This window comes from Neoarius graeffei, chromosome 11 (genome assembly GCF_027579695.1).
Source record: "Neoarius graeffei isolate fNeoGra1 chromosome 11, fNeoGra1.pri, whole genome shotgun sequence".
Classification (NCBI taxonomy): Eukaryota; Metazoa; Chordata; class Actinopteri; order Siluriformes; family Ariidae; genus Neoarius; species Neoarius graeffei.
In genome coordinates this window covers 52,713,659-52,731,724 of record NC_083579.1, presented here as the reverse complement: position 1 = coordinate 52,731,724, position 18,066 = coordinate 52,713,659, and the positions used below count along the sequence as shown (strand labels likewise).

Genomic DNA, 18,066 nt, shown 5'->3' with positions numbered 1-18,066 from the left:
AGTATCATCTTCAGGGTGGCCTGAATCTTTGAGTTGTATATCTTGTTTAGTATGCATGAACTTGTCCAAAATGCAATGATGGTAAGCTGTGCTTTGTCAAATTGTAAGATGATATAGAATCAGGTTCTTGTTTGTTCCTGTCTCCAGCAAACCTGACTGGTCATGTGGAACGTGTAGGCATTGAGAATTTCGAGCTGCTGAAGGTTCTGGGGACAGGAGGTGAGTACCAGGTGGACCTGCTTCTATGCTTCTGTTCCCGGTCTTCCACTTCAGTCCATTCACGTCTCATTGTTTCTGAACAGCGTATGGAAAAGTGTTCTTGGTGCGCAAAGTGAGCGGACACGACTCAGGCAAGCTGTACGCCATGAAGGTGCTGAAGAAAGCCACCATCGTGCAGAAGGCAAAGACAGCCGAGCACACGCGTACAGAGAGGCAGGTGCTGGAGCATATCAGACAGTCTCCGTTCCTTGTTACCCTGCACTACGCCTTCCAGACAGACACCAAGCTTCACCTCATTTTAGGTACGCAACTTGTTTTTCTCAGTCTGCGTTGTACTCCATGCTGCGGTAGTGTTGTAAGAGTAGGATTTGCAACAAAAAATATATCTGAGAACCAGGGCTTTGAACCAGAATTTTTTTCCTATTGGTTCGTTCCGAACAGAAACGGAATTTTAACGTTTCCGGTTTTGGGTTCCACCATCAAATAGACGTTCCCGAACCGGTTAGAACAAAAAAATTTCGTTCCCGGAACGGTTAATTACGTTCCCTGTCAGCGGTTTAACAAATGGCTATAAAGTTATGTCTCTGTCTCATCCAGCTTAAGCCAAATGTAGCCTAATTCTATTACAACCTTCATTAAATAAGACAAGAAATAATTCAAAACAATTATTATTTCAAATGTTGGCGATTTGGATTCTCAGTATGTCTTCCCATCTACACAAACAGAAAAAGTGCCAAAAATGAAAGATAATTCATTTAGTGTGTTACCAAAGGCTAGTCAGGCCCTATAGAGGGCTACCGCATGACGTCACCGCGCCGCGAGATTTTGTTAGGCGCCATATTGGAAGACCAAGTACACATCTATGCAAGTACACACATTCATAAAACAAACTACACCTGAAATGTAGCCAGGGCCGGTTCTGCCCTAATCTGGACCCGGGTGCAACATCGCGCAACCCCCCCCCCCCCCCCCCCCCCCCCCCAAAAAAAAAAAAAAACACACCAGTCTAAATCAGGACAACCATCACATAACTATAACTATAAACATTTTATATCAACTATTTTAACTAAATGGGCTATAATAAATAAGCCTGCAGGCAGCCACGGCGGGCTGCCTCAGAAAAGTAACCATTCAATGACACAACTGAAAGCCTGCAGCCACGGCGGGCTGCCTTCTTTCAGTTTCAGCTCGAGAGACGAGACCGCGATGATTCCCGTGGGAAGGGCAACAACTGATACATTTTTACAAACAGCCAATAGGGAGGTTGCATCGTTCAGGCTCTTCTTTGCTCAGACACTCAGTAATGCACTTACTCACTTATTATGACGTGGAGACGTGATAGTAGTCCACCTTCCCGCTCTCTCCATTCAGTCAGCGAACGTCACACAGGAAGTGAACCCCAGCAGGTCATAGAAACTTGCACAGGAGAAGAATGGGTTTTTTATTTGTAGGCTACGGAAACTTTGAGGAACGAAATAAAAACCGGTATTAACCGGTTACCATTATTTTTAATAAGTGTTTCTGTTCCGGAACATAAAAAATAATAAAGTTTCTGGTTTCGTTTCTGTTCCATGTGAAATAGAAAAAGTTCCCGGTTTTCGTTTTCGTTCCTTGAACCGGTTCAAAGCCCTGCTGAGAACTAAAATTATTTCCAATGATATCGTGAACTGTATTAGAGAGATCATTCCTCAGAAGTTACAGCAGAGCTAACGTAACCATCTGAAAGCAGCAGTGAGTTTAGACTGATGCCAGGCTCTGATTGCAGACTATGTGAATGGGGGAGAGCTCTTCACACACTTGGTACAAAGGGTCCATTTCAAAGAGCAAGAGGTCGCTTTGTATAGCGGCGAAATCGTACTGGCACTGGAGCACTTGCATCAGGTAAAGAGCACAGCATGTTGATGCTTTTTGTGTGTGTGTGTGTGTGTGTGTGTGTGTGTGTGTGTGTGTGTGTGTGTGTGTGTGTGTGTGAGATTCAGCAGTATCAATCAGGACAATAGTCTTGTTTTTCTGTGACCTTCTATTAAAACGCTCTGACTTTTGCCTGTTGCTTCATTTGACTATGCTACCATGCGCTCTCTTCTATTATTATACATACAGAACACTTTTTCAATGGAATAAAAACATATGTTCTATTCCCGTCCAGCAGGTTCCATTCATTTGGTTTGATAGCATGCAATATTGTTAGCATATCGCTTATCCGACGTATATTACGTCATTCTACCCACTGGCGAATGAGCGTTGAATATGGTTTACGATATTGCATGGCTGTCACGACAACATGACGTCACATGTCGGAGACATAAAACTTCTGCCCTAGCAAGCGACTGTGACAATTTGTAAACGAACATGGCCGCCAGGTTTACTTCGTTAAATACAGAAGATTTTGAGAAAATTTTGAAAGAGAAAGACGAGTTGAACACCTGAGAGGAATGTGTATGTGTAATAATAATAATAATCTCATCTCATCTCATTATCTCTAGCCGCTTTATCCTTCTACAGGGTCGCAGGCAAGCTGGAGCCTATCCCAGCTGACTACGGGCGAAAGGCGGGGTACACCCTGGACAAGTTGCCAGGTCATCACAGGGCTGACACATAGACACAGACAACCATTCACACTCACATTCACACCTACGGTCAATTTAGAGCCACCAGTTAACCTAACCTGCATGTCTTTGGACTGTGGGGGAAACCGGAGCACCTGGAGGAAACCCACGCGGACACGGGGAGAACATGCAAGCTCCACACAGAAAGGCCCTCGCCGGCCACGGGGCTCGAACCCGGACCTTCTTGCTGTGAGGCAACAGCGCTAACCACTACACCACCGTGCCGCCCAATAATAATAATAATTATTATTATTATTATTGGCTGGCTTTTTTTCATGGTATAGCAGATATATTCTATTCAGCTAGCATGATATTGAACTCCTCTTTGACTCGTTCATTATCGTGCTAGCTGAATGGAATGTATCTGATATACCACTCAACGCCAGCCAGTATTATTTAAATATCTCCCTCTTCCCCCACACCTAGCACTAATCAATTAAACACCAAGCCTGTCTCATGCAGAAATATGCCAAAATGCAGAAGAAAAAGTTTTGTGTTATATGTTATTTTTAAATTCTCAATTTTGTGAAAATCTCTTGTCAGGGTTTCACTTCACTTCAGACCGCTTCCTTTCCCCAGGCATTATACATCACATCTGCTCCAGTTTTACTGTTGCAGAAAATCCAGGGCAGCCAATTTAATGGATACAAATATTCTCAGAGGCATTGTTTACAGAAAGAGGAAGAACGCTATTTTTGCTTCATGTTGATTCTTTGCACAGCTGTAATTTCTGATGGAGAAAAATTTTGCCCAGGACACTTCCTGGCCCGATCCTGCAAAAACCAGACTCCGTGTCTTAGCACACGTACTGACAGCTTGTCACCCAAGTGAATGTTAAAACCCTTAAAGCATCATACAGGCTGCTGTTCTGAAGCTTCCATTTTATTTATTAAAACAGGATTTCGTGAATGCAAAACAGAGAAATCTTGCTAATTCTTTTCAGCGGTGTCTTTCTGCTCACAACAATCAGCTTGTCTGTTTTCTTTTTAGCTAGGGGTTGTCTACAGAGACTTAAAACTGGAGAACATTCTTCTGGACTCAATTGGTCATATTGTCCTGACAGACTTTGGACTTAGCAAAGAATTTGATGAGGTGAGGAAAATCATATACTGTCCGTACTTTCAGCACTGCCACGAAGCAGTCTTGGCTGTAGACTGTAGGCTTGAATCGGTTGAGCTCCAGAGCAACATTGTGCCACGAGCAAAAGAAAACATTAATGAGTCTTATTTAAATATTTCCTACAGGATGAACTTAAGTGTAAAAGTTTAGAGGCAGATTGTAAAATGTTACATTCAGAGTACATTGATATAAAACAACAGTGTAAAAAGCACAGTGTGTGTGTGTGTGTGTGTGTTAAAACAGTCAAGTATGAACCAGATGTTCAGCCTCTTAACAGAGACTTACCAGAAAACAGCATTTTCCTCTGCTAATAGATCATTACTTTGCAGAGACCACCCAGCTTTGTACATGCAGGCCCCAGCATGCTTTGCTCTTGCCAAACATGTTTTGTTGACCCATAGTTGATCCACGTTACAATATACAATGTTTAGCTTGAGTATGATTTATCGTTTTCACATGTTAAAGTTGTGGATTTTTGTGTCAGTTGAAGCTGGGCTACGTATAAACCGAGAAGCATGTGGATAAAGCTCTTTGCCTGACATATTGTTGCCTTGTAGGTCGAGAGGGCTTACTCCATGTGTGGTACGATTGAATACATGGCCCCTGAGATTGTAGAAGGTGGAGAATCTGGACATGACAAGGTACTGTCCATTAGACTGCTCCTTACTTTATTTCAGCCATTTACTCTGCTTGTCTGATAATAGACTTACTTAAGTATGTGGAATTAAAACATACATTAAATACAATAAATACCTCTTACTTGCAGGCAGTGGACTGGTGGAGTCTGGGGGTGCTGATGTATGAGCTCATGACTGGTGGCTCTCCTTTCACTGTGGATGGCGACGAGAACTCGCACTCAGATATAGCGAAGTAAATGCACATTACATTCTGTGTGTGTGTTTTTTTTTAAGAGAGTGAACACAGAGATGTTGAGATAAATAGGAAGCCTCAGTTTGATAATGTCGTTTGATAATTTCCTTACTTCCTAACTAAATGTTTGAGAGGGGGATGGGAGTTTGTATATAGACCGTCTTTGATAGGGACTTGCAGTATAATAATACACACATGATTTAAAATCTTTCGGCTCTGATATTTTGCACCAGAGTAGATTTTGTGGCCTTTTATTTCCTGCTGTTTGAATATTTATTTTATGAGATATCTCAACCGATGATGTGGTGAATTATGGTCTAAAATACTAAACGCAACACTAGAAGAAGAAGACTTGATTTGTCACATGTACACTGAAGCACAGTGAAATTCCTCCTCGGCGTTTAACCCATCTGAAGCAGTGAATACACACATACCCAGAGCAGTGGGCAGCAGCAGTTGGGGGTTAGGTGCCTTGCTCAAGGGCACTTCAGCAGTGATACAGAGGGAGGGGAAAGTGCTGTTCATTCACTTACCCTCCCTCACATTTTTCCTGCTGGTCCTGGGACTTGAACTAGCAACCCTTTGGGTCTAAGGCTGCTTCTCTAACCTTCAGGCCATGGTTGCCCATAATAGAAGCCTATAATGTACTTGTATCATGTAGGTCTGAAAGTATTAAGGGCCTTTTTTACTCCTTCCTCAAACGTGCTGACTTTTTACCTGACTACATTTTAGGACTAGAACGTATACCATTGTGATCCCCTCTAGCATTTCAGTGGTTTCTCGCATCTACAATTTGCTAGCTTTACATAAGAGTGCAGGTGGCACGGTGGTGTAGTGGTTAGCGCTGTCGCCTCACAGCAAGAAGGTCCGGGTTCGAGCCCCGTGGCCGGCGAGGGCCTTTCTGTGTGGAGTTTGCATGTTCTCCCCGTGTCCGCGTGGGTTTCCTCCGGGTGCTCCGTTTTCCCCCACAGTCCAAAGACATGCAGGTTAGGTTAACTGGTGACTCTAAATTGACCGTAGGTGTGAATGTGAGTGTGAATGGTTTTCTGTGTCTATGTGTCAGCCCTGTGATGACCTGGCGACTTGTCCAGGGTGTACCCCGCCTTTCGCCTGTAGTCAGCTGGGATAGGCTCCAGCTTGCCTGCGACCCTGTAGAACAGGATAAAGCGGCTAGAGATAATGAGATGATGACATAAGAGTGCATACATTTCTAGACTTTGGAACACTGATAACCATAAAACAGTCTGGCAACTTAGATGCTCTCTCTCTCTCTCTCTCTCTCTCTCTCTCTCTCTCCTCACATCACAGGAGAATTCTGAAGAAGGATCCTCCATACCCCAAGGACATGGGGCCTCTCGCCAAAGACATCATTCAACGACTCCTCATTAAAGACCCAAAAAAACGGCTAGGCTCTGGTCCCTCAGGGGCTCAGAATGTAAAGAGCCACCCATTTTACCAGGCAGGAAAAACAATCCTATTAGAAATATTAATGTAGAAATTCTTGACACAAGATAAAGCATGATTACAGCTCCCTGTGAGATACAAGCACCCAGTAACTGAACAGAAATACTTGTGTCTCATTCAGAAAATGAACTGGGAGGATCTGGCTGCCAAGAAGGTCCCAGCTCCTTTTAAGCCGGTCATAAGGGATGAACTAGACGTGAGAAACTTTGCGGAAGAGTTCACGGAGATGGATCCTACTTACTCCCCGGCTGCACTGCCTCAGAACTGTGACCGCATTTTCCAGGTGAGGGTCAGAGAGCCTGACGTCTCAGGAGCACAAAACATACTTTTTGTTGAAAGTTGATCTATGTTTTCTGTGCTGTATATTTTAGAATTAGGTTTGAATTCAGAAAACTAAACATGTTCCGAGAAACAAACCTGAACTGATTTTTACACAAGAAAGGACATAAGGTTAGTTTCTTTGGTGGTGAAGTTGACCCTCTATTTGCCTTTGGGTGAAAGTAAAGAGCGATATTTGACATTCTGTAATGATTGTGTAAATAATGTAAGCCTGGCTGGCTGTGTTGGTATTGAAACGCGCAGAAGGGCTGTTTAGAGACATGTAATTATGCTGATGTGGAGATGGATTTAAGTATCAGATGTGAATGACTATTTTTGATGCGACTTGAACCATGATGTTGCCTATAACATGATGCCAGCTGATGTCGGCGCCATTGAATGAAATCGTATCTATGATTGCCTTCTGGATGCTCCACTCTGCAGGATCAATAGCTCCATTAACGACACTGTCATGCAATGAAAGGTTGGCGTCTGCTAGAATAACCATGCCTGCCTCAATTACTCCTTCAACCTTTGATTACTAACTTCAGCTTGGCTTTTTTTTTTAAGCACTCCTCTTTCATGTACTGTGGAATTCTGGTCCTTCGTAATTTGCTAGCGTTGCTACGATTGCGTCTGCAGTGATAACTTTAAACTCGTGTGTCGCGTCTCAGCCCGCTCCCCCGCCTCTCAAACCCTTCACAAAACCAAATTAAGTTGCATTAGAGGGCCGTGATGCGATTTGAAAAGCAGAGCAATCAAACAGCTCGGCTTGGCAATTAAGAGCATTTCGTCTATTCATCCCTCCATCCTTCCGTCCATCCATCCACTCCTCCACCCAGTGTTGCACCCACAGCTGCAGGCTCAGTGTGTAAGGGGGCCACTGCTGACTGAGTCTTTTATGCAGGCTAAATGCCATACATGATGCACTTACTGCAGATGGACAACAAATGTGACTTTATAACTCGAGCTGCCCGACACCGGGGAAGAGGGCTGTTTCTTTATTTTTCAAAGCGCGTAGTTATTTGACATCTGGACTGAATTTGTTAGGTACAGTCTTAACAGGTAACTTTTTTAAAATTGAGGGGTCTTGCTGCATGTTGTCACTTGATTCACAGCCAATTTATTTCTCTGTTTGCATATTTTTTATGCTATAATAATAATAATAATAATAATAATAGTGTACATAGAATTGTTGACAAGATAAACACTTGTAAGGAAACTGTAATGGCCTCCAGGTATTTGCAGACATGGTAATTATGGTTACAACAGTGCTTCTTGGAATGCTCCAGTTGCGTCAGTCTGTTTGAGATGTTTGTTCACTCTTGCCTTTGTGTATGTGTGGATGTGTGCTGCCTGGTGCAGGGATACTCCTTCATAGCTCCCTCTATCCTGTTCAAGAGGAATGTGGTGATGGATGACCCAGTTCAGCTGTGTGGTGGCTTGGAGAGGCCTGGACCTGCTGCAGTTGCACGCAGCGTCATGATGAAGGTAATAAATAGAGCACCGGCTCGTTATGCAAGTGTCGTATTAAGGGCTATGAGATATTAAGAGTTTGGAAATATCATGTGCTGTATGTGAATAGGCCAACTGTGTTTGTGTCGTGAATCTTTCAGGACTCCCCTTTCTATATGAACTATGAGATGGACCTGAAGGAGAGAGCACTAGGGGAGGGAAGCTTCTCTATCTGCAGGCAGTGCACACACAAGAAGAGTGGGCAGAAATATGCAGTAAAGATTGTCAGTAAAAGGTATTTACATACAGAGTTTATAATATTAGCGGTGGAATATATGATAAAATCTAGTGGAAAAAAATTCCCAGGAGTGGAGGTTATTATAACAGCGAAGTGGAGACTAAATTTGAAATGGGATGTTCAAAAAGCACGAATATTTTGTCATATAGTGTGTGTGTGTTAAAAAATGTTATTGTTGGCAAATACATGGCTCTAGACTGCAACCATTTATTACATTTTATAACTAGGCACACTAGTGCGACTTGCACACATGGCCCTCATTTATATAATTATTTTTTAAATCATCGTATATCACGTGAAACACCAGGAGGGTGCGAGAGTACATGCACACGCAAGGTAGAGAGTGATTAGAGTTGAGAACTAACAGTATGTTTCCACTGCAGTGAATTTCACTTCGCTGTCATTCAGGTTGTATGGAGGCAAAATGCATCTGCTCAGCAAATAACCGGAAATGGCGTTGCTAGGCAACTCGGACTACAGCAAGTCACAACCACGAACAGGAGTGAAGCCAGTGAAATCGTAACAGCGAGATTTTGAGCTCATTACCACTATCACGCTAGTCATCTAGCATGAAGCTAGTTAGCTAGTTACCTAACGTGAACAATCACTAGCTCGCGAAATAACACAAACGACAAGTTCTATGTCAGTTTAATCGGTTCCAACTTATTTCCATAAACCCTATATTAGCTAAAATTCAGTGATAATATAAAAAAGTCATTTTTCTTATTACCTGTGGACATTTATTAAGTTGATACATTTTTTTAAATTTAAAATAGTCTACTGCAGGAATGGTGTTCAATAAATGTTCGTTTAAGTTCAGCAATTCTGTGTCTCATTTGTTATTAGTATTAAATTGTTGTATTTTATCAGAAGCAAAATAAACCTCCCATCATATCTGCATTACATATCCAGCGTGTTTAGTTATCATCTCAGCCCATCGACTCTATAAACTATTTTGACAGTCGATGTCTCCCAGATTGTTTTCACCCAGTTGTCTAGCAACTGCCGGATATGACGTCACATCAACCAGACCAATAGGAGTAAATTCACTGAGGCAAGTGAACTTGAAATGGCTAATTCTCAAGTTCATACAAATGAGAACCAATCAGTTCAGCGTGTGATAAGTTTTGTACGCGACGTTCTCTAGAGAGGTGGGAGTTACAAAAAAATTCTGAGCAAGACGGAGGAGGCTGAAGGTTACTTGTAACATGACAACATGTTTTCTTGCCTTGCGTGTTGATTTAAGTGGTGTGTGTTTGTGCTAGTGCTCCTAAAATTTTCAGTAAGTGCTGCTAGTTGAAAAAGTTAGTCTGGAGTCCTGAAATATCTGTGGTATAAGAGGAATAAAACTCTTTGAGACATACGCTGAGTAATTCCGCCCCAAATCACCAGATTTAGAAAAATGTTCGCCATTGACCATCTCAGATTTGCTTCATACTTTCTGGAAATATTGTCAGTGTGTCCAATAAATAGTGTACAAAATTTTAGGCTTGTACCTTCATTAGTTTCTGAGATATAGGGGCTTTAAAAAAGGGGCGTGGCCCCAATTTCACTGTTGAAACGCATGCTACAGAAAACGGACCTAACTTCCATAAGTCATTACTTTTAAACTATTCATACAAGATACATGAAATTTTCAAGGGTTGTTCTTCAATTCCAGACAGTTTTAAATACTATAATAGAAAGTTCACAGTTCAATATTTGCCAAGTTATGGCTTGCTGAAGATTATAAAAAAATTTCTTCTATTGTGCTTTGGAGCAATTTTGACCCCCCATATCTCCACATTAAAGCACACCAGATATTTCACATTTTCTTATTTATTACTCATGTTATAGTACTCTTTAGGCAGCTAGGTATGTGTTCAAAAGAAATCAAACTTTCTGATTTATTAGGCTTTAAAAATAAAAAAAAAACATTTTGCGCCTATAATTCAAATGCATATTACAAATGTATGACAAGGTCTACCATAAAAACAATTATACCAGTGGAAAGAGCTTGTTTTGATTAGCAAATGCACAAAATATGAAGTTGGTACCCTAAAGCAAACCATAAATATTAAGGTATCAAGTACGGCATGTTTTACGATAGACTGAAATGCTGTTTTAAGGAATATAATCTACTTGGATTCATCCAGAGATGCATAAAAACTGAAAAACCACAAAATTCATGAGGATTTTTATCACTATCCCTTAGAAGCGCATACAACCCCGATTCCAAAAAAGTTGGGACAAAGTACAAATTGTAAATAAAAACGGAATGCAATGATGTGGAAGTTTCAAAATTCCATATTTTATTCAGAATAGAACATAGATGACATATCAAATGTTTAAACTGAGAAAATGTATCATTTAAAGAGAAAAATTAGGTGATTTTAAATTTCATGACAACAACACCTCAAAAAAGTTGGGACAAGGCCATGTTCACCACTGTGAGACATCCCCTTTTCTCTTTACAACAGTCTGTAAACGTCTGGGGACTGAGGAGACAAGTTGCTCAAGTTTAGGGATAGGAATGTTAACTCATTCTTGTCTAATGTAGGATTCTAGTTGCTCAACTGTCTTAGGTCTTTTTTGACGTATCTTCCGTTTTATGATGCGCCAAATGTTTTCTATGGGTGAAAGATCTGGACTGCAGGCTGGCCAGTTCAGTACCCAGACCCTTCTTCTACACAGCCATGATGCTGTAATTGATGCAGTATGTGGTTTGGCATTGTCATGTTGGAAAATGCAAGGTCTTTCCTGAAAGAGACGTCGTCTGGATGGGAGCATATGTTGCTCTAGAACCTGGATATACCTTTCAGCATTGATGGTGTCTTTCCAGATGTGTAAGCTGCCCATGCCACACGCACTAATGCAACCCCATACCATCAGAGATGCAGGCTTCTGAACTGAGCGCTGATAACAACTTGGGTCATCCTTCTCCTCTTTAGTCCGAATGACACGGCATCCCTGATTTCCATAAAAACTTCAAATTTTGATTCGTCTGACCACAGAACAGTTTTCCACTTTGCCACAGTCCATTTTAAATGAGCCTTGGCCCAGAGAAGACATCTGCGCTTCTGGATCATGTTTAGATACGGCTTCTTCTTTGAACTATAGAGTTTTAGCTGGCAACGGCGGATGGCACGGTGAATTGTGTTCACAGATAATGTTCTCTGGAAATATTCCTGAGCCCATTTTGTGATTTCCAATACAGAAGCATGCCTGTATGTGATGCAGTGCCGTCTAAGGGCCCGAAGATCACGGGCACCCAGTATGGTTTTCCGGCCTTGACCCTTACGCACAGAGATTCTTCCAGATTCTCTGAATCTTTTGATGATATTATGCACTGTAGATGATGATATGTTCAAACTCTTTGCAATTTTACACTGTCGAACTCCTTTCTGATATTGTTCCACTATTTGTCGGTGCAGAATTAGGGGATTGGTGATCCTCTTCCCATCTTTACTTCTGAGAGCTGCTGCCACTCCAAGATGCTCTTTTTATACCCAGTCATGTTAATGACCTATAGATAGTTTTCACATGACATCACAGAGTCGGGGATTCCCTAGTGGCGGCCATCTTGCGGGTCAAGCTTACCGTACGGGTCACTGAGCACACATTGTAACGCGCGAGTACAAAGTCTTCAAAAGAACCCAAGCAGGCTATTTAAAGCTAGCAATGGTGCACACCTGTTGTATTCACGGCTGTCGTAATAGGTCAGATGATGAAGTCAAGCGGAGCTTTAATGGAATTCCCACTGTACAGGAGCACGAAGTCGAGCAAACAAAGAAACTCAGCATACAAAGGAGAAATCTGTGACTTGCAAGAATCAACCGCAAGGATTATCAGCCTTCCAAACACAGCAAAGTCTGCTCCGATCATTTTATAAGTGGTAAGTTGTTTAAATAAACAATCAATTGTGTTTAAGTTTGTTTTTGGAAACCAAAACATCATGTGAACAATCTCTGGAGAATGCCTAACTGGAACCGCTGAGTGTACGTTTACATTGTAATGTACACTTAATATCGCTCGTTTGTCACGTTTCTATTTGAAACTTGTCACTTCACTCACGCAAGGGTCATTTTTGAAAAACATTTTAGGTCTATTCTGTATGATTTGATTTGTGTTTGGGATGCAAACAGCGCGCCTTTTGGCGGATGTCGCCTGAATTGTGCAGATCCGATTTTTTATTTAGGGGGGGCGTTGGAGTGTCTGATTATAATTTCAAAGTAAATTCTGTATTAAAATTACTAAATAAGCAAATCCGTTACAGTCCATGAAACAGGAAGTATAAGGATGAGAAAAAAACAGTTTAAATCGGAAAGCTGCGCACATTTGCGCAGCCCGAGCGGTGTGCAGGACTGCGCAAATGTGCGCAGCTTTACGATTTAAACTGTTTTTTTTCTCATCCTTATACTTCCTGTTTCATGGACTGTAACGGATTTGCTTATTTAGTAATTTTAATACAGAATTTACTTTGAAATTATAATCAGACACTCCAACGCCCCCCCTAAAAAAAAAAATCGGATCTGCGCGATTCAGCCGTGAAAAAGGCGGCATCCGACAAAAGGTGCGCTGTGAATACATAAAGTTGTATATATCAGACAGCCTTTAAAGTTTGATGAAGTCAGTTTCAGGCTTTGGAGCAGGCTTTGGCAGTTTCAGGCTTTGGCAGCCCTGCATAGTCACTTGAAAATGCATCTTTGTCCACTTCGTAGGGGTCAATTCCCCCAATCAAGGCCAGTTTGGCTGCATACCGTTGTCGTGAGATGTCGTCTAATGTATCTATATACTTCTGTTTGCTTGATTTTGCCGACATTGATCTTTATTTTAGAAAACTGACTATATAACTTCATAAATTCGTCCGAGATAATGTAGCCGGTAATGGCGATGGTCCGTTTTGTTTGCCCCACAAGATGGCGGCTGGAGGGCGTTCCCCGGAATGCTGTGATGTCAGTGAAAACTATCTATTGCCAATTTATCTAATGAGTTGCAATTTGGTCCTCCAGTTGTTCCTTTTTTGTACCTTTTAACTTTTCCAGCCTCTTATTGCCCCTGTCCCAACTTTTTTGAGATATGCTGCTGTCATGAAGTTTCAAATGAGCCAATATTTGGCATGAAATTTCAAAATGTCTCACTTTCGACATTTGATATGTTGTCTATGTTCTATTGTGAATACAATATCAGTTTTTGAGATTTGTAAATTATTGCATTCCGTTTTTATTTACAATTTGTACTTTGTCCCAACTTTCTTGGAATCGGGGTTGTATTTGAGCTTCCATTTGCCGGCCAGATACATCCCTAGCTGAAAAAGGTCATTTACTTCAGTGACGGATCAGCAGCCCAATACAAAAACTATAAAAAATTTCACAAATCTAATAAAGCATGCAGACGATTTTGGACTTTTGGCAGAATGGCATTTCTTTGCCACTTCTCATGGTAAATCACCCTGTGATGGTATTGGAGGCACTGTAAAGCGGTCAGCAGCTCGAGCTAGCTTACAGGCAGTCACGAGTGATCACATACTAACCCCATCTGATCTGTTTTTGTGGGCAGAAAAACATATCAAGAACATCCATTTCATCTGGGTTGGTACAGGGGAAGTTATGGAGAGTGGAAAAGCATTGGAGACAAGATTTTCAAGGTCAGCTACTATTCCTGGAACAAGAGACACCCACTCATTCGTTCCAATCATGTCCAACCAGCTGCAAGTCAGCAGGGTGTCAGGTGGTCCTAGCTTCATTGTGGATATGAGTGGGAATCGGCCACAAGTAATGCATAAAACCCCTGTTAAATCAGCAGTCTCTCTGGCAGATACAATTCCTGGTAAATATGTTGTATGTTTGTATGACAGACAGTGATGGATAGGCAACATTTGTGCATTATCAGAGGAGGAACAAGATGTACAAGTAACATTTATGCATCCTCATGGTCCCTCTCAGACTTGCAGCTGGCCCAGGAGAGAGGAAAACTGTTGGGTCCCTCTGGTGCATGTCATGAAAATCATTGATGCCCCACTTACATCAAATGGCAGGCAGTATAAACTTCCATCCGATGTGGAAAAGCAAATCAATACACTGTTTAAGCTCTTCAAATAAAGTATTTTTAAGGTTGTTATTTTTCCTACACTGTAGATTTGTAATTGTATTGTAATATGCCTTAAAACAGCATTTCTGTCTATTGTAAAACATGCCGTACTTGATACCTTAACATTTATAGTTTGGTTTAGGGTACCAACTTCATATTTTGTGCATTTGCTAATCAGAACAAGCTCTTTCCAGTGGTATAATTGTTTTTATGGTAGACCTTGTCATACATTTGCAATATGCATTTGAATTATAGGTGCAAAATTTTTTTTTTATTTTTAAAGCCTAATAAATCAGAAAGTTTGATTACTTTTGAACACGTACCTAGTTGCCTAAAGAGTACTATAACATGAGTAATAAATAAGAAAATGTGAAATATCTGGTGTGCTTTAATGTGGAGATATGGGGGGTCAAAGTTGCTCCAAAGCACGATAGAAGAAATTTTTTTTATGATTTTCAGCAAGCCATAACTTGGTAAATATTGAATTGTGAACTTTTTTATTATAGTATTTAAAGGCGTCTGGCATTAAAGAACAATCCTTGAAAATTTAATGTATCTTGCATGAATAGTTTAAAAGTAACGACTTATGGAAGTTAGGTCCGTTTTCTGTAGCACGCGTTTTAACAGTGAAATTGGGGCCATGCCCCTTTTTTAAAGCCCCTATATCTCAGAAACTAATGAAGATACAAGTCTAAAATGTTGTACACTATTTATTGGGCACACTGACTGACAATATTTCCAGAAAGTATGAAGCAAATCTGAGATGGTCAGTGGTGAGGCCTCTGGTGATTTCACATGGATTGACCCCGCTAGTAATTTAATAATTAAGGGGACAAAGCTTAGAAACTTCAGGGTGGTTACTGGGTATCACACCACCTCCACATTCACTGAATATGAGTACCAGATTGGCGACTCTACTACTAGGATATGAGTAGAGAAAAACAAAATGGCTGGGCGTGTTGCTGAACCAACTGAGGAGGAAGTAAAAACTCTACTCGAACACAAAACCCCGAAAAATACAAAAAAAAAAAGCAACAAAATATGGAATAAAAGTATTTGATGGTAAGAACATATATTTTTTTATTTTTCAAGAATTATTATTATTATAGCATTTTCACAAATTGCTCCTGTCATTTCACCGGTTTGTTTACAGTCTAAGCAGAAATTATTTTGTCACACTGCAAAAAATTGAAAACTGAATTTGAGGGGAAAATTACTTAATACTAGTGAAATTATCTTGCTGCATGGACAGATATTTTTACTTGATAAGACATCTTAGAATTAGTTGGTTGCAATCTAGAACTAGGTTTAATAATCTAAGAATTGGTGTCTTGTATTCTTCTAATAGGAAATGCTAGATCGTTTCAACTATTAGCAAGATATTTTGACTTGCTAAGACAATTTTTTGCAGTGCGGAGGTTTTGTATAAAGTTTTTATTTATCGAATTTGCAAAAAATAAAAGTGCTCTGTTTCTCAAAATCCAGTGAATGTGGATAGAATAAAACAATTATTTCACTCAATCTCGTCATACATGGCTAATAGCCAACAAGGTGTGTAGCGCCAAGTTGGCTATCAGCTCATTTACGACTCGATTTTGTGGAATAACTGTTAAATATAATGCACTATACACACTATACCAGTAACCAGCTTGAAGTTTGTAATCTTTGTCACTTCAATTATTAGAGTACGTCTCAGAGTTTTATTCCGTGATATTTGCCAACAATAAAATTCAAACACTTAAATGTCATTACTTAATGTTGTGGAACGTGCCCAAAACTAGTCAGTTCCTACATCACGTACATTACAACAGTTATAAGTAGCCTCGTTCTTTCTGTCATTTTAAGACAAACAAAAAAACAAAACCAAAAACCCGCAGCTGCTCATGTCACTAAGAAACCAACACGCACAAAGTCCTCTGTCATTAGTGGTTACTATAGAAATGATAACATATTAGATCGAGGACATCAGTATAAAGCTGTGCTTTATCTCGCAGCTGGCACTGTTGTCAGAGCCGTCCTGTCAGAGAAAATTAAAGGACACTTTCTGACCAATCAGATTTGCGATCGCAACAATTTAAATATGAGTAATCCATGTATCATGAATCACAGATCTTGACTTTGAGGAATGAGTTAAGAATAATTTAGTGTGCTTCATGGGACATTTTATTATTACATGGCATACATGTTCTTTAGTTTTCAAGTGTTCTAGGCTTTCTGAAAGTGTCATGAAGCAGTACAGTATATCCCATCTTTATCTGTACCGCAGGATTAAGTTCTGGTTGTAGCGTTCTTGTGAATGTGAATACAAGGCTAGGTTTTTGTACTGAATGCATCTTTTAAACACAGTAATAAAACAAGCATTTGTGTTCTAAATGTATGTATGTATGTATGTATGTATGTATTCCCTCTTTGTGAAGAATGGAGGCACAGACACAGAAAGAGATAGCTGCTCTCAAACTATGTGATGGACACCCCAACATCGTCAAGCTTCATGAGATTTACCATGATCAGGTAGGCCAGTGTGTGTGCGTGCCCGCGCGCGCTTGTGTGTGTATGTGCAAGGGAAATAAAGCGAGAGAAAGGCTGAAGGGCTGCGGAGCTGCTGTAGATACGCTAGAGCCTTTATTCAGTCAGGGGAAGTGGAGCACAACAAATGTATTTGAATAGCCATTGCCCTACATTCAATGCAAAACCTCCTAGCTATGTTTGTTCCTCATTTCTATTTATCTTGCTTTGAAAAAAAAAGTTCTTTTTATATACTACATATGCGTTCTTCTGTGCTGTGCTTTGAGTTAGCTTGGAGTAAGTTGAAGAGTCAATTTTTCGACGGCATATTCCATTGTTATTTTTTTATTTTCCAAAAAAGCTTTTGCTGTGCACTTACTTGGCTCTGTAATCACAATCCATGTATGTTTGTGTATGCCTCTTATTCTTTTCATGTCATTCAATGCAGTTCTCAAGATGGAAAACAAAACATGGTGCTAATCTACCCAGCTGTTGTTCCTTTTTTTTTGTTGCTTGAACTAAACAATATTTGCTTGCTGCTTTTCATCTCTTCTGACACACACTCGTGTCTGTGTGCAGCTGCACACATATCTGGTTCTAGAGCTGTTGCGTGGTGGCGAGCTCCTGGAGCGGATCCGGAGGAAGCAACACTTCAGTGAGACAGAGGCAAGCCGGATCATGCGGAGGCTGGTGTCTGCTGTGAGCCACATGCACGACGTAGGTGTGGTTCATCGAGACCTTAAACCAGAGGTACAGCTGACCTTTTACCACCATGCTACTTAATACTTAGCTCCACCATTTGCCCTGGCACATCTTTTGGGATTGAGAGAACGTGTTTGACAAGTCGCCACATAATGCATACCGCTTTAGATGAACCGAGCGTAGATCTCTTGGCATTAGGCCCTTTATGACAATTTATTGGCCCATTGTCGCTGAAAGCTTTTGCTAAATGCTTTTGTAGGATCGCTGAAAAAAGGGTGAGGTGTACAAAGCAGAATCATCCATGATGAACATCTACACAGAACACATTGCTCTCTAATGTATACCGTGTAGTTAGATTAACTTACATTGAACACCGCAGGCCCATTTCCTGCGTTCATATAAAGTTTCTGTGTCGATAAAACCTCTCCTTTATGGCTATTG

At 40.7% G+C, this 18,066-nt stretch overlaps 1 protein-coding gene across 3 annotated transcripts in view; it reads left to right on the top strand.

Moving 5' to 3' along the window:
- The window catches only part of rps6ka5 (ribosomal protein S6 kinase, polypeptide 5), a 49,987-nt gene that overhangs the window by 22,294 nt on the left and 9,627 nt on the right, over positions 1-18,066 (top strand). Inside the window, exons 2-13 of one of the 3 annotated variants that reach the window (XM_060934175.1) lie at positions 148-219; positions 303-521; positions 1,985-2,100; positions 3,816-3,917; positions 4,502-4,585; positions 4,711-4,814; positions 6,123-6,273; positions 6,400-6,561; positions 7,962-8,087; positions 8,213-8,346; positions 16,836-16,929; positions 17,503-17,673. In XM_060934175.1, the coding sequence (XP_060790158.1) occupies positions 148-219; positions 303-521; positions 1,985-2,100; positions 3,816-3,917; positions 4,502-4,585; positions 4,711-4,814; positions 6,123-6,273; positions 6,400-6,561; positions 7,962-8,087; positions 8,213-8,346; positions 16,836-16,929; positions 17,503-17,673 (1,535 nt within the window). The remainder of the gene's footprint in view (positions 1-147; positions 220-302; positions 522-1,984; positions 2,101-3,815; positions 3,918-4,501; positions 4,586-4,710; positions 4,815-6,122; positions 6,274-6,399; positions 6,562-7,961; positions 8,088-8,212; positions 8,347-16,835; positions 16,930-17,502; positions 17,674-18,066) is intronic. The other 2 variants (XM_060934176.1, XM_060934177.1) reach the window with 2 other exon arrangements.